The 16,141-nt window shown below is 38.3% G+C and overlaps 1 protein-coding gene across 6 annotated transcripts in view; it reads right to left on the bottom strand.

The window, feature by feature from the left end:
• LOC122655543 (tuberculostearic acid methyltransferase UfaA1-like) overlaps positions 1–16,141 on the bottom strand; it is a 54,147-nt gene that overhangs the window by 11,905 nt on the left and 26,101 nt on the right. For 3 of the 6 annotated variants that reach the window (XM_043849734.1, XM_043849735.1, XM_043849736.1), the window contains exons 4-12: positions 14,752–14,857; positions 14,529–14,630; positions 14,319–14,378; positions 14,079–14,157; positions 13,053–13,200; positions 7,791–7,914; positions 7,370–7,550; positions 6,832–6,860; positions 6,364–6,512 (exon numbers count right to left, since the gene is read on the bottom strand). In XM_043849734.1, coding sequence (XP_043705669.1) covers positions 6,364–6,512; positions 6,832–6,860; positions 7,370–7,550; positions 7,791–7,914; positions 13,053–13,200; positions 14,079–14,157; positions 14,319–14,378; positions 14,529–14,630; positions 14,752–14,857 — 978 coding nt within the window. Of the gene's footprint in view, positions 1–6,363; positions 6,513–6,831; positions 6,861–7,369; positions 7,551–7,790; positions 7,915–13,052; positions 13,201–14,078; positions 14,160–14,318; positions 14,379–14,528; positions 14,631–14,751; positions 14,858–16,141 lie in introns of those variants that run through there. The other 3 variants (XM_043849737.1, XM_043849739.1, XM_043849738.1) reach the window with 3 other exon arrangements.

Raw genomic sequence — 16,141 nt, 5'->3', positions numbered from 1 at the left:
AGGCCTCAATCTGTAAATGCTCATGATGAGAGAATAACACTCCTTTTCCAGGAGTTGACTTCAAGTATCTCAAAATCCTGAATACCACTTCCAGATGATTAGACCGAGGATCATGCATGAATTGACTGATAAGACTCACAGCATAGGTAATGTCAGGCCTAGTGTGAGATAAATAAATTAGTCGCCCAACCAGCCTCTGATATCTCCCTTTGTCCACTGGTTCACCATCAGTGTCTCGGAAACGAACATTTGCCTCAATGGGAGTATCCACAGGAGAACAGCCTAACATGCCAGTTTCAGAAAGAAGATCTAGAGTATACTTGCGTTGAGATAAGAACAGCCCTTGAGAAGAATGGGCCACTTCAATCCCCAGAAAATAGCGAAGTATGCCTAGATCCTTAGTCTCAAATTCCTTGGCCAAATAATTCTTCAACTTGGAAATTTCAGCAGAGTTATTTCCAGTTACAATGATATCATCAACATATACTATGAGGAGAGTAATAATCATAGTTGTCACGTCGTCATGGCGATCCAAGTCGGTGGAGGGGTGTCATGTCGCCCGCCATGGCGATCATATCGACCATGTTTTATTTTTTATTTTCTCTATTTTTAATGTCATTTAGTATGCTATAATATATACCCTATAACATAAAAAATTAACATGAAAGTGTACTACTAATCTACTATTGTTTAATTCATGAAAGTGTAATATCCATTAGTGTATATGAAATCATGGATTATCAAATAATTGATAGCAATAGTCTTGCTGATAATAAAGTTGAAAAATCATGAGAGTTGAGATATGATTCATATGAAAGTGACTACAAAAATAACAAAACAAAAAAACAATTACAAGAACGTAATTTATATTGAGTGAATAAAGCTAATAAACAACTCATCTAAATAAAAAAAAAAAATTTGCTGATGTAAATATGTGATTGTGTATTAGTGTTTTCTGTTTGATGTTTTTTTAATTTGTTTTTATGTTAAGGAAAAAGCATTAAAATAAAAATGGTTAAAAAAAATTATTGTTAAAAAATTAAGTTTTATAATTTGAAACAACCATGTCGCCCGATATGGCCATATGTCGTGGTATGGCATCCATGGCGGTGCCATGGCGACGACATGGAGGCCATATCGGTCGATATTCTTACATCATCCATATCGGTGGTCGGGGGCCATGGCGTCGCCATGACAACTATGGTAATAATGCTGCCCGATGTCTTGATAAATAAGGTATGATCTGCGTTGCTCTGTTTATAACCAAATGTCGACATTGCGGTCTGAAAGCGACCAAACCATGCACGTGGTGATTGTTTCAGACCATACAAAGCACGCTTAAGTTTACAAACCTTACCTTGAGTTGCAGCAAATGAAAAACCAGGAGGAATATCCATATGTACCTCTTCCTCTAATTCACCATGGAGGAAAGCATTTTTAACATCAAGTTGTTGTAGACTCCATCCTAAGTTCACAGCACAAGAGAGTATTACCCTGATAGTATTCATTTTGGCAACAGGTGCAAAAGTCTCCAAATAGTCTATCCCATATGTCTGAGTAAATCCGCGAGCAACCAGCCTTGCTTTAAAACGATCAACAGTTCCATCAGGTTTTTGTTTAATTACAAAGACCCATTTGCAGCCAACAGTCTTCTTTTGTGGTGGAAGTGTGACAAGGTCCCATGTACCACTCTTCTTTAGAGCTTGCATTTCTTCGAACATGGCCTCCTTCCACTTAGTATCTGCAAATGCCTCCTGCCAAGTCTGTGGTATGGAAACAGAAGATAAAGAGGAAACAATAGCATGAAATGATGGGGATAAAGACTCATACGAAACAGCCTGTGAAATTGGATGTTGCGTACAAGACCTTTTTCCCTTTCTAAGAGCAATGGGTAGATCAAGTGATGGATCAGAAGGAATAGGAGAAAGAGTAGCATCTAAGGGATTAGAATTATTACCAGAGGAGGTGTCATTCGGTCCTGGTTCAGAGGATAACTCTTGGTATGGTAATGCTGCAGTGGTGGGCTGTTGTTGCCCTTCTTTGTTCTTTCGATAATACTGTTGTCTAAAGTCTTTTGCTGGCTATACCTGTTGCTCCCACTGAACATCATCATCTAAAGGTACATGATAGTCATCAATAGGTTCATGTAGAGGAGGAATAGGAATCGGCACTTCTTCTAAAGTAGGAATGGACTCCCCCTGAAGAGGTGCCGAAGATGGAAAGAAAGCCACCGCCTCATGAAAAACCACATCCATGGAAACAAAAACACGACGAGATGTAGGATGGTAACATTTATACCCTTTCTGGGTAGGAGAATAGCCAATGAAAATACAGCGGAGCCCGCGGGGATCAAGTTTACCATGGGCATAGTGGTTGCGAACAAAACAAACACATCCGAAAATTTTTGGAGGAATAATATAGGTGGAAGACCCCTTTAAAAGATCAAGAGGGGAGTTATAGTCAAGTACCCGAGAGGGCATCCTATTGATAAGATAGGCAGATGTCAAAACAGCCTCTCCCCAAAAATGAGAAGGAACATGCATTTCAAACATAATAGAGCGAGCTACATCAAGAAGATGTCTATTTTTGCGTTCAGCCACTCCATTTTGGGGTGGAGTATCAACGCAACTGGTTTGATGAATAATACCCTGAGTAGCTAGAAATAATTAAAAGGCTCCATCTAAATATTCACGACCATTGTCACTCCTGAGAGTTTGAATGGTAGCTTGAAACTGAGTTTGAACCATGGTATAAAAGACTTTAAAACATGAAAAAACTTCACTCTTGTGTCGCATCAAATACACCCAAGTGGTGCGTGTGTGACAATCAATAAAGGTGACAAACCACTTAAAACCAGAAATAGAAGAGGTACGTGAGGGACCCCAGACATCAGAATGAATCATAGAAAAAGGCTTAGAACATCTTTTATTTGAACTAGAATAAATAGAACAAGTTTGTTTTGCAAAAACACAAGCCTCATATAATAAAGAGTGAGGGTTACAATGCTGAAATAAAGCAGGAAAAATTTTAGGTAAGGTCCCTAAAGATGGATGTCCCAGTCGACGATGCCATCGGTGCAATTCAGATAAATGATGTTCAGTGGAAGTAGCAGTAAGAGCCTGTCCAGATTTATTGACAGTATTATAGATAAGATCATCGTCAAGCAAGTAAAGACCACCACGCATTTTACCAGTTCCAATCGTTCTCCCTGTCCCCAAGTCCTGAAAGACACAATGTGAAGGATAAAAAATAGCTTTGCAATTAAGATCAGATGTCAAACTACTGATAGAAAGCAAATTAGAAGTTAACTTAGGAACATGTAAAACAGAGGACAAAGATAAAGAAGGAGAACAATGGATGGCTCCCTTCCCGGAGACAGAGGAAAGAGAACCATCGGCTATTTTAATTTTATCTTTGCCGGAACAAGGAGAATAACGGAAAAATAAATTGGACTGACCAGTCATGTGGTCAGTGGCTCCGGAATCGATTATCCAAGGATGAGATAATGCCAAAGCACAATGACCAGCAAAAGAAATACCTGGTTTGGAGAGAACAAGGTTCGATTCAGAAGAAGAAACCGCAGTCGAGGTAGAGGCAGGTGCAGATAAAGTGGTGAAGTTAGTCATCATACAACGAAAGACCGCAAGTTCCTTTGCAGAAAGTGTGGTAGTAAGGGCTGTTTCAGTAGCTTCAGAAAGATGGGCCTGTGTGCCACCACAACCACGACCACGGCCTCTACCGCGACCCACGACCACCACCATCGAAGAGTCGATGGCCGACCATGCAACTTCCAAAGAAAAATCCACGAGATGTCGTTCCTTTCCACAATGAGTACATTTAAGAGGTTCCTTCTCGACGAGGAACGTGTACTAGAAGAGTTACCCTTAGAAGACAAGAAGCGAGATCTCTCTGGCTGTGTAGGTGGTAACATGGTGGAACGACGAGTATCTTCCAATTGTATCATAGAGTAGGCTTGCTCCAAAGTGGGAAAAGGTGAACGACTCAGAACTTGAGACCGAAGCTGATCATATTCCACATTAAGGCCAGTAAAAAAAGTGTATACTCTGAATTTATCCTCCCTAAGTTGAAATTTGGCAATATCAGAAGGACAATCAAGCTGAAAGTTATCATAATAGTCAAGCTCTTGCCACAGGCTACGGAGTTCACAGTAGTATTCAGATAAAGTAAGTTCACCCTGTTTGGTTGCATGGATCTTTCGTTGAATATCATAAACTTGTGCAGCATTCCCTACCTGGGAATAGGTACCTTTAGCAGCTTTCCAAATTTTTGCGGCTGAATCAAGTAGTGTATACCCACGGGCAATGGATGGAGTCATTGCAATAAGAAGAAAAGCCATAACAAGAGAGTTGCTGGAACTCCACTTGTCTTGTAATGGACCAGCTTCACTGGGTTTGACAGTGGTACCATATATATATCCCTTATAGCCCCTTGAATCAATGGAAAGAAACATTTGTGTAGACCAAAGTAAGTAATTAGTGCCATCGAGCTTTATCGGGCTGACAGGAAAAGAGGGATAGTCATGATGGTTTCCCTGTGTAGAGAATTGGCCAGTGGTGGTGGTAGATGCATTTGAGTCAGGCATACTGTGAGATCTTCAATAACCGAGAGATTCAGAAAGTTGCAGAAAATTCTGCAGTAGGTAAAAAATAGTAGGCCTTCAAAAATAAAAATCTGCAGGTTGTGTAAATAAACAACTGCAGATTTGTTTCGAACAAGGATAAACTGCAGAGTTACAGAAATAAATCTGCAGGTCTTCAAGTATAAAACAACTGCACTTCTGCGAAAAAAAAATTCTGCAGGTCTTCACAAAAAAACTGCTGCAGGTCTTCAATAAGAAATCTCTTCAACAAAAAAAACTGCAGGTCTTCAAACAAAAAAGGAGTCTGCAGATCTTCGAACAAGAAGAAGTTGCAGTTCTCGAGAGGAATTCTGCAGTGCTTCGAAAAACAGATCTGCAGGTCTTCTAAATTTCAAACAGGGATCTCGCTGTGCATGGAGATCATAAAAAAAAGGATAAAAGAAAGGAGGTAGGCTCTAGGGCAGGCACTAGATCATAGTTTGATCACCTCCAAGTCCCGCCCCTGTGAAACAAAGGACACTAGAGAAGAGAAGAGAGAAGAAGGGTCTCGGTTGGTTTAGGGTTTTAGGACTATGGATTAGTTGATCTAGGAGAGATCAATTGTGGAGGGAGACGATGGAGGAGGTCAGAATTATTTCTCAGATATCGAATTTAGGCACTGATAACATGTAGAAATAAGTGAATGGCTTACTATGATAACCCTCCACGATATGTATTTATAATAGTAAAGCTGGAACCTATTACAAATATGACTCTAACTCCAACTAATTAAATAGAGTTAGAATGGAACTAGGAATGGGAAATAACTAAAATAGAAGTAACACCCCATGGGTCGATCTTATATTATGGATCGACCCATGTCACACGATATACCCATATTCCAACAAGGTCTTATTTCATGCAAATGATCCAAGATCATAATATTACGCCAATGAAAAAATTAAATTGTTGAGATAGTTGAAGCAGAAATAATAGGAATGAGAAAATAAGCATGCAAAGGATCCTAGACATAGTGTCAATAAGAAAATAGAAGATTTGATTGGGATGGATAATGTGCCAAACAAACAATAATGACACAAGAAGAAAGGATTGACCTGTAAGTTTAATGCTCCAAATGGATGAGGAAGGGCAAAAGGACATTGATATATGTAACACAGAAATGATGAGTAAGTTTATGAATGGAGTGCCAGTTTTACTTCCTTTATATGAACATTTCTTTTAATAACTTTTACCAACCAATGTACCTAATTATCTGGAGACAATCTACACTAAGACCTCAAGATGGGATTCATGGTTTCAAGTATTCTAATGAGACTCTTGCACAGAAGAGAAGTACACAATCAAGTTATTGCCAGCTGAATCCAAGTTATTACCTTTTTTTTTTCGAATAAATTTTTTTATTAATAACTTGCACCAACCCATTTTTTTTGCAAATATAATATCCTCAACTGCATCTTTCATTATTTCATGCTATTACCACAAATGATGAGGTATTGGTGCTTTATTATTTATTTTGCCATATGAGACCTCTAAACTCCAAAAAGTAGAAAGTTTTCTCCTAGTCTCAATAGTTCATGGAGTTCAATTGTAAGAGAGTTGAACAGTTTCATAAAGAATTCCAGTAAAAGATAAGGCTCAACTAAAGTGTATTTACTATGCAAAAGAAAGAGGGGGGGGGGGGGGGGGAAGGAAGCTATCCAATTATTGAAAGCAAGAATCTATGAAATGAGTGGATTTATTCCATTTTTAGGATGTGAACTCACGTTAAACGTCCCGCAGATATAAAACGCACAAGGAACCTAGTTACAAAATGGCGAGCTCCTGTTTCTGCCAGAGAAGGTACCATATGTTTTGGGTTTTTCAGAAGAGTAAATTTTTTTCCAAGCATATTATTTGCAACAACCAAGCCAGCCTGCAAGAGATCCACCATGCTCATGAGTTGTGCATGACTGAACTGACAAGTTTTAATCAAATGAAAGACCTCCTATAACAATTGAACAAATCAAGAAAATGAAACCCATTGTCTATTGCTCAAAAAATGAGTTAAACCAAAGAAACAAAATCAAGAAAAAGAATTTCCACATTTTTTTCCAACTGCAAATCGTGAGTAATAATTTGTAAATATTAAGTCATAAAACAGTTCATTAACTAAAATATATAGGTCAAATTGAGGTTATGTCCAACAATTAAACCATCGCAGTGAAACAATACAACAAGTTACTGATCATTACCTTCAGTCCATCCTCATGGAATCCATAGCCTGCATAAGAAGTAACCATAGTAAAATAGCCATCTCTAAGTTTCTAGGACAGAAGAAAATTTGCATAGCCAGAACAAATGCTATATTCTTTATACTAAGGCTTGAGTTTTCTTGTTTTGACACACTCAAAAAGAATGGATTTGAAGCAACAGATGGAATATTTTACATGAAAATAAATTATTACTTTGTTCAGGGGAATTGCCTATCCTTTGTTACTTTCAGGCTTCACTTTTTAACTCAGATTACTAATCATGCTAGCATTTAAAACCATGAGGTTCTTGATCTAAAATGCTGGAAATATTTTCAGTAACCTTACATGTTCTTGCTATGTTGATTCAACTTTGGCCAGTAAAACTTCCTGTCTCAGGTTACATGATACTTCTGTTAAAGTTCCAATTTTACTGCTAGCAGCCTTAAAAAAGGCAAAGTGCAGAATGTTCATTCCTTCTACCAATATCATAACCTTAATCATAGTAGTATATAATGACATAAAAGAAACCAATGCCCACCCTGGTATGCGCCACAGAACCATATTCCTCTCTTCCCTTGGATTCCATCAAGCTCGAACAAAGCTTTTGATGCAGCAACTGATGGGACAGGATGGCTTGTTGTCCATTTGAGCATGGTATGTTCTGGTGTATGGGGTGGATTGAGAGTCACAAGGAACGGTAAATCGGTTTCGCCAATGTTCTGTCAGTTCATGGATTTAATGAAATAATTAGAAAAATTTAACCGCAGGGAAGAGTTTCAAGATATCTTGATGTAATTAAAACTGAAACCTGTAATCCTTACTCTATACTACACCTGTGTCTACCAGTTAGCGAGAAAATTATATAAAGACTATGTTATTGATATAATTACCCAAATACCAAATTCTATATACTTTAGGAAACAACTTCGGAGCATCCATTAGAAGAGTATGTTGCACACCTGGAGCACATTGAGCCAATATGTCAAACATACTTTGTTGTGTATGGTTCCTAGAAAATTCCATGCACTCCATGCTGCTGGGTTTTGCGGCATTAAAGTTTTGTCACGGTGAAGGAAAATATCACTGCCAATATAGAATATTCAACAATTTTAAATTTAGACTTAAAGAATTAAAGAAAAAATGCATTTATAAATTGAAACACCAAAACAACACAACAAATAAGCACATTCATTAAATAAATCCTATGTGTTCTGTCCACTTCAAATAAATTTTTTTTGAGAAGGCACAGTTTGCGATCATCCTAAAAGAAGTGAGGGTCTAAACAATTGCAATAACAAACTTTGACAAGAAATGAAAAGATAAAGCTCGCGGTTATGAATTGCAGGACATTTCCCCCTTACAGATTTCTCACTTATCCAGATGTCATGTCAGATACTCTAGCAGACATGGCTGTGTTCATATCTTTGCATAAAAAGCTGCTCGATACATTTTCTTTTGCCTGGCACAATATTACACTAGATTTTTGGTACAAAATTACATTTGTTTTTAATATTGCAAATTCATAAATGTATACTTTGTTTAATAAGTGGTTTGCATTAATAAAAAGATCTTTCTATCAAAGGAAGGCTCAAACTAAGGGGAATTAGGATTGTTATAATATGAAGAACTAATTAATCAGACCAGAGAAAGGAGAGGAAGAATGAGGAGACAACACACAAATCCCAAGAGAGATGGGGACCTGTGGTAGAACTGAATGATCTATCGCAGGTCAGCCACTGTTATATTTATAATCAAAATAAAAAAGGACTTTGGACAGAACTGCCCCTACAACAAACCGACATAACAAAGGACTGAAATAAAACAAAGTAAAAAGACCTATCTGCCCCTATAAACATATATTTCAACACTCCCCCCTCAAGCTGGAGCATATATATCACCCATGCTCAGCTTGTTACATCAAGACCGAAAACCAGGAGCAAACATGGACTTTATGAACACATCAACAATCTGATCAGACGAAGTGACAAACGGTGTCTCAACAAGTTTCTTCAAGACGGACGCTACGAACAAAGTGATAATCCACCTCTATATGCTTAGTCCTCTCATGAAAGACCGGATTACTAGCAATATAGATGGCTGCCTGGTTGTCACAAAACATCTTCATAGGGCTTGGAACTGGAAACCCCATCAACTCTGCAGTGGTATGGGCCATAGCTCTATACTCTGCTTCAGCACTAGATCTGGAAACTGTGGTTTGTTTCTTGCTTCGCCACGTAACCAGATTTCCTCCAACAAACGTACAATACCCTGTAGTAGATCGACGGTCACTAGCCAAACCTGCCCAATCTGCATCTGAGTTGGCAACAAGCTCCATATGTTTATTTGGGCGATAAATCAGCCCCTTCCAGGGGTTCCCTTCAAATACCGAAGAACCCGAATGGTTGCATCCCAATGAGACTTACAAGGGGATTGCATGAACTGGCTGAGAACCCAACAGCATAAGATATATTTGGTCTGGTGCCTGTCAAGTATAACAACTTTCCAATTAAGCTTCTATAGGAGTGAACATCCTTAAGACTCTCACCATCATCATAGCCAAACTTATGATTAGGATCCATAGGAATATCTACTGGTTTTGCAGCAAGCATACCAGTTTCAGTCAAGAGGTCTAACACATACTTTCTTTGGGACAGACTGATTCCCTTTTTTACTTCTGGTAACCTCAATCCCAAGGAAGTAGTAAAGCTGGCCCAAATCTTTAGTCTGAAAATGCTGCTACAAGTAATTTTCACCTCTTTGATCCCGCTCTCATCATTTCTTGACACAATGATGTCATCATAAACAACAAGAACGACCAATTTCTCTCCTTGGCGGCGAACAAATACAAAATGGTCTGAGAAACACTGAGAAAAACCAAACTAGTCACAATGGAACTAATTTTTCGAACCATGCTCGGGGAGATTGTTTCAGCCCATAAATGGCCTTGTGCAGCCTACACACACGTCCACTATTCTCCCCCTGAGCAACATACCCGGGAGGTTGCTCCATATAGACCTCTTCGAGTAAGTCACCATAAAGAAAAACATTTTTAATGTTGAACTGGTACAAGGGTCATTCAAAATTCACAGACATAGAATATGAGGCGAACAGAATTCAGCCTAGCCACAGGAGAGAAGGTCTCAAAAAATAGTCAACACCATAGGTTTGGGTGTATCCCTTAACAACTAGGCGGGCTTTTAGCCGCTCAACAGATCCATCAGAATGATACTTAATAGTATACACCCACCGACACTTGACTAGGTCTTTACCAGGAGGTAAATCCACCAACTCCCACGTATGTCGAGTCAGTAAGGCGTCTATTTCCACATCCATGGCTTTCTTCTAAGCAGGGATAGTAAGAGCCTCAGTGTGAGTGCGAGAAATGTTATAAGTAGACAAGGAAGTAGCAAGACTATGAGGGCATGATGGAAAATGCGACAAGGAGACAACTTTCTCAATAGGATAGGCAACTAGAGACTTTTGACTACATGAATGTTTACTTTTTCGAGTGGCAATAGGTAAGTCATCATGATCCGGATCAGCTGGTAAGTCGGGAAGAGCAGGTAAGCTTGGATCTCCACCAGAGGTTGAGGAAGATACAGGAAGCAATGTAGAGGGGCCAGTATGATCTGTATTGAGCTGCCCAATGTGCCTCTTGCGCCGGTACACCTGTAGTGGAGAAGTAGACATAGGGACAATGACGGGAATGGGAGGAGGGTCAGACATAGCTAACGGATCACTGGATACGGTGGGCTGATCAGAAAAATAAGACGTACTTTCGAAGAAGGTGACATCCGCACTCACAAACTGCCTTCTAGTCAGAGGGTCATAATACCTATATCCCTTCTGGGCCCTAGAGTAAACCAAGAAGATACATTTGGTTGACCGAGGGTCTAATTTATCACCATGAAGATGGAGATTATGAACCAAACAGACACACCCAAAAACTTGAGGAGGCAAGCTGAAACTCGAGACACTGGGAAATAAAATAGAAAAAGGGGATTTGTCTCCAAGGACAGACGAGGGCATTCGGTTAATAAAGAAACAAGCAGTAAGAACTGCATCGCACCAAAAATGTTTGGGCACTTGCATATGCAACATGAGAGCCCAGGCAACCTCAAGTAAGTGCCTATTTTTCTGTTCCGCTACCCCATTTTGTTGAGGAGTATAGGTACAACTAGTTTGATGAATCATTCCGCTAGTGACACAAAAAGAAGAGATCTCAGTTTAAACAAATTCCAAAGCATTATCAATCCGGAAAATCTTAATAGAGCATTAAATTGCGTCTTTATTTTATTGCAAAAATTTTGAAATACATGTAAAAATTCTGATCGATCCTTTGAAAGGTACAACCACGTAGTTCTGGAATAATCATCCACAAAAGTGACAAAATACCGAAAACCATGTCTATTACTTGCACGACAAGGACCCCACACATCTGAATGTACTAAAGAAAATAAGGAAGTGCTACGGGGGCATAGGACGAGAGGGATAAGTAGCACGATGATGCTTACCCAACTCGCAGCCCTCGCACTCTAATTTATCTAAAGACTTAAACTGAGGAAATATAATTTTTAATCTAGACAAAGATAAATGTCCTAGCCTACAATGCCATTTAAAAGGAGACTGTCCACCAACAGTAGCAGTTGTAGTCGAAGCAGACGAGGCAGCACCATTCAGATAATACAACCCATCTTTCTCACACCCTCCACCAATCGCCTTCCTCGTGTGAAGATCCTGAAAAAATACAGTAAGAAGGGAAGAAAGTCACAGAACAATTCAAATTTTAAGTAAGTTAGCTAACGGAAAGAAGACTTTAGGGAAATTGAGGAACATGTAAGACAGAAGAAAGAGAAAGGTTAGAATTAAGACAAACAGTGTCATGTCCAGTAACAGGTGTAGAGGAGCCATTGGCCACAATAACAGGAGGGGAAGCCCCTGAATCAATGATCCAGGGTATGGAAGTGGTGGAAAAGAGAGTAGCAGGTGTACCTGCATGAGCCAATGTGGCAACGGAGGTGGATGTCCCAATAGTGGAAATGGATGACTCTAGACTCTTTATACGTCGCATTAGTTGGTGCATCTCATCATGGAGGTTGGTAGATGAATCTCCCACGGCTAGGTTTAGTATCACTAGGTGCAACAAAATCAGAACCATCTTCAGGAGCTGCATGATTGGCCAAGTTTTGAGCCCATTCAGGCTTCCCATACTTGGACCAACATGTGTCAACAGTGTGATTCGTCTTCCCACAATAAGAACACAACCGGGCTGCTTTATCAATATGCTGTCCACCAGAATTACGACCACCAATCCACGTCCTCCCCCTGAACCACGGCCTCTAGTAGTAGTAAAAGCTGAATTCTCCTTGGGGTTGGTTTCAGGCTTGGAACTAGGAGAGATTACACTGCAGTCTAGAATAGGTATCATTCAAGATAGGGACAGATTCACCAGCAAGTAGATGCACTTTTACAGCCTTGAGACTAGGATTCAAACCAGCCAGAAATTTGGACACAAAAAACTCGTTTCTTTGAGCCTTCAACTTCTCAATATCTGTAGTAAGAGGCTGGAATACATTTAATTCTTCAACCATGCCCTTAAAAGCACTGTAATACTCTTGGAGAGATTTTTCTCACTGTTGAAACTAGAACAACTTCTCATAGAGGTCAAAAATACGTGTCATACTCTTCTCTTGAAATCTATTAAACCATCCAAGCTTCTATTTATAATAGAAGCCTCAAAGAGGAAAATTACACTGGTACCCCTACTATGACTAACTCTAAATAATAAAAGGAAAAATTACATAGTAAAGTACCCAGTATACCCCCACGGTATACACCATACAATCCAACATTTCCTTATTCGATGTCCTTATTATTATTTTAATGTTCTGAAATTTTCAGCAAATCTGAGAACCGATTGAAGTATTTACTGTTGCTAGACCTGAAGTTTGTGATCCTCTTGGGACTGGTTATCACTTTTGACTGGTCTACATTACCCTCTGGAAAAAAAGTATACCATAAGAACTACCTCCATGTGCAAACCAAAATACATAGCTAATGTTGAAAGAACAAGTTGTATGATACCCAATCCATAAATTAATTTGACTTAGTGTGTCTTATAATATTTATTTCAATTATAACTCAATGAAAAGAGAAAGATCTCGACAACTTCAAGACATTAATCACAAAGCTACAAAATACATAGGCGACAAAGAAGGCACCTGTAAACATATTGAAAAGCACCAAGCACTCTAACTTCCTCATGTGTTGCTTGTTCACCCAATATACTTAAAGCATCTGGTGCATGTGTGGCTAGTATACACCCATCATATGTCTCTTGTAAGCCATCTACACCTAATACAGTGCAACCTGCCAATTTAGCAGCAAAGTTTTCATGGTTAGATTGATCGAATAATGCATAACATAAAATTCAAATGTATTTAAGAACATCACTCCTAATGCTGTAGTAGTAGTAGTAATACCAACATCTAAATTTAGAATTTTTGAAAATTAAGCTTACCCTCAGAAGCTCATTTCTTAAAAATCTTCAGGTACAAAATTCTATTGTCACCCTGAACTAACATCTAATGCCTTCAGTTTCAGATATGATACACCTATCATATTAGGTTTAAAATCATTCATGATGAAGGATAACTTTTAGAAGGAAGCACAATTTCCATTTTTATGCTACATGGATTCCAAAAAAAAAGAGAAGATGATCATGAAAGAAAGTAGAAAGAGTTTGTCCCTTGGGTCTCTTCATGCTATCCTGTTTAAAGAACCCATCTTATTCCCCACCCCCCCCATCCCCCAAAAAAAAACAAATTGAAGCCTCAAGCATAGCCTGTATTCAGATGTACACATAAATTAGCATGACATGTGCTTTCAAATAGTCTTTATAGCATTATCTTGTGGAGAAACATGGTTCAAAATGGAGCCTGAGCAATTAAAGAGCCTGCAATATTGAAGATGGCACAGCTATCTTTGCATACCAAATGTCTCCATGCTTCAAGATTCACAAATGCAATAACCACATCAATAATTACTAAATCAAAGGAAAGATTAACATCAACAAGGGTGAGGTTTCTCCGTGTTGATCTTGAACCTTGTGAAAGAGACATTATAGAGCAAGAAACAGATTTCCATGCACATATCTGAGATAAGTTCCTCTAAGATAAACCCTAAATGAATAAAATGTGATTTCATGAAAGTACATCAAATATTCAGCCATAGAAGAACCAACTTACCTCCATCATAAGTTGAAACAGACTGCACTGCACATCCTGTTCTAATTTGACAACCTTTACTTTCCAGCTCTTCTTGAACCTGTTAATTTTGTTTTCCCCATATTAATTACAAGTTTACAACAAATGTTTTAGTTGACTAAAAGAAACAGACAGTGGTTAAAAAAAAAAAACAAAAAAGTAAAACAGGCAGTATGCTAATGATTTAGGGTCCTTTTATGCAAAAAGATATAAAAATACAACCTTATTGACATAAGTATGTGAACGCCATCTGACAGTTAGCCATTGTGGACGGCCAAAGAGCTGCAGCATAAACCAAAGCAAATTTACAATAGATTTCCAAACACTTATAAGGGAAACCTCTGGTGACAGTTGAAAAGAAGTTTTGAGCATTATGGAAAAACCAAAAGACAAAAGAACACCAGAAACCTGTGGTAAACTTAAGGAATTTACCTGAAGAAGATGATGATTCCGGCAGAATGAAAGAACAGAGAAAGCTGAAAAGTTCATCACTCCTTCTGAAGGGCAGGACCAGATTGAAGCACATATTGGCACCTGCAGAATTAAACAACTGCGGCATAATTATGATTGACAAAATAAAATACGCTTTTGGAAGTACAAATTTAAAAAATAAAGCCACAAGATGTGAGAGATCAAAATGCATCAGAGATCTCACGAGATAAGCCTTCTGAAACAAATCAGAGAAACCATGTGATTTGATGAAATGCCCCAAGGTTTCATTGCGATCAATGTCAGGGTTGTTCTCAAGCTCTTCAAGATACCTACACATCAGTATATTCTCTCTAACTTCAGTCAAAGAGGTGGTAACATAGGAAAGATCTGCAATTCATCTTCAATACCACTAAAAAATTGGGACTATCTTACAGCATTAAGTCATCAAACAGAAGGTACACTAGCCTATTAAAGCCAATTAGTTGGAAATTATTGCAGAATTTCTGTTAAACTTCAGATGTTGTTGTTGATGGAAGATCATGTTTTACTTTAATTGTCATGTAACTAAATCTTCAATTGTAGCACTGTCAATTTACAATGTAAAAGTGGCTTGAAATTTGTTATTCTCATCTTGCAGTCTCCTCAACTTAGATATTAGTATTAAAAGACAATATACTGAACACTGAATAAGTTTAAAAATAGTCATCAGTTCTGTAAAAAATTGACCCCATCCCCCCCCCCCCCCAAAAAAAAATAAAAAATCTGATATCCTTCCCCTAATTCACCATGGCTTGACATTTTCTCAGGTGGGAGGGACATTCACTTGGACCATATATGAATTATAGGGGTTAAGAATACCCCTATAACTGAGAAAATGTATGCTTGAGAAAACAATTGGTTTAACCTCCTATGATTTTTTCTCAAGCTTACATTTCCTCAAGTGTTGTCAATCTTTCAGTTTTTTACGAATCAAGAGGGTTATTCTTGAAAGCTAATATTTATTGTAAAGTTACCTTGTGAACTGTAATCCTCCAGGGCTGAACCATAAAAATGACAATAAGATGAAGCTACAGTCATACAAATACATTAAAAGATCAAGTTATTTCTCCACCTGCCTACTTGGAAAATAAACATGGATTCACACTTGCCATATAAATGTTATAAACTACGAAACATAATTTCCTCTTCTTATCTTTTATCAAATTTACCTCTAGAACTAGGTACCAGCAGAAATATGAGAGGATCACTTAGCTTGTAAATAATGACAGAAGCCACCATATTATTTATAGATGGAGAAGGAATTACAAATATAGAATGTTAGATAAGGATGACTCACAATCCTTATCTAACATATGGAACATGCGCACAATGTATCTAGACACATACGATGAACCTTGACACTTTGACACAATTTAACACTCCCCCCTCAAGTTGGTGCATATATATCACACATGCCCAACTTGCATTAGGATGAAAAACTTTACGATGTAAACCCTTCGTAAACACGTTAGCTAGCTGATTTTCTATGGTGACAAAAGCAATTTACATAGAGCCTTGCTCAAGTTTTTTCTTGATGAAATGTCTGTCAATCTCAATATGCTTTGTCCGATCAT

Source organism: Telopea speciosissima, chromosome 3 (assembly GCF_018873765.1).
Source record: "Telopea speciosissima isolate NSW1024214 ecotype Mountain lineage chromosome 3, Tspe_v1, whole genome shotgun sequence".
NCBI classification, from domain to species: Eukaryota; Viridiplantae; Streptophyta; class Magnoliopsida; order Proteales; family Proteaceae; genus Telopea; species Telopea speciosissima.
Note: the sequence above shows the minus strand (reverse complement) of the source record. Positions and strands in the feature narration are given on the sequence as shown.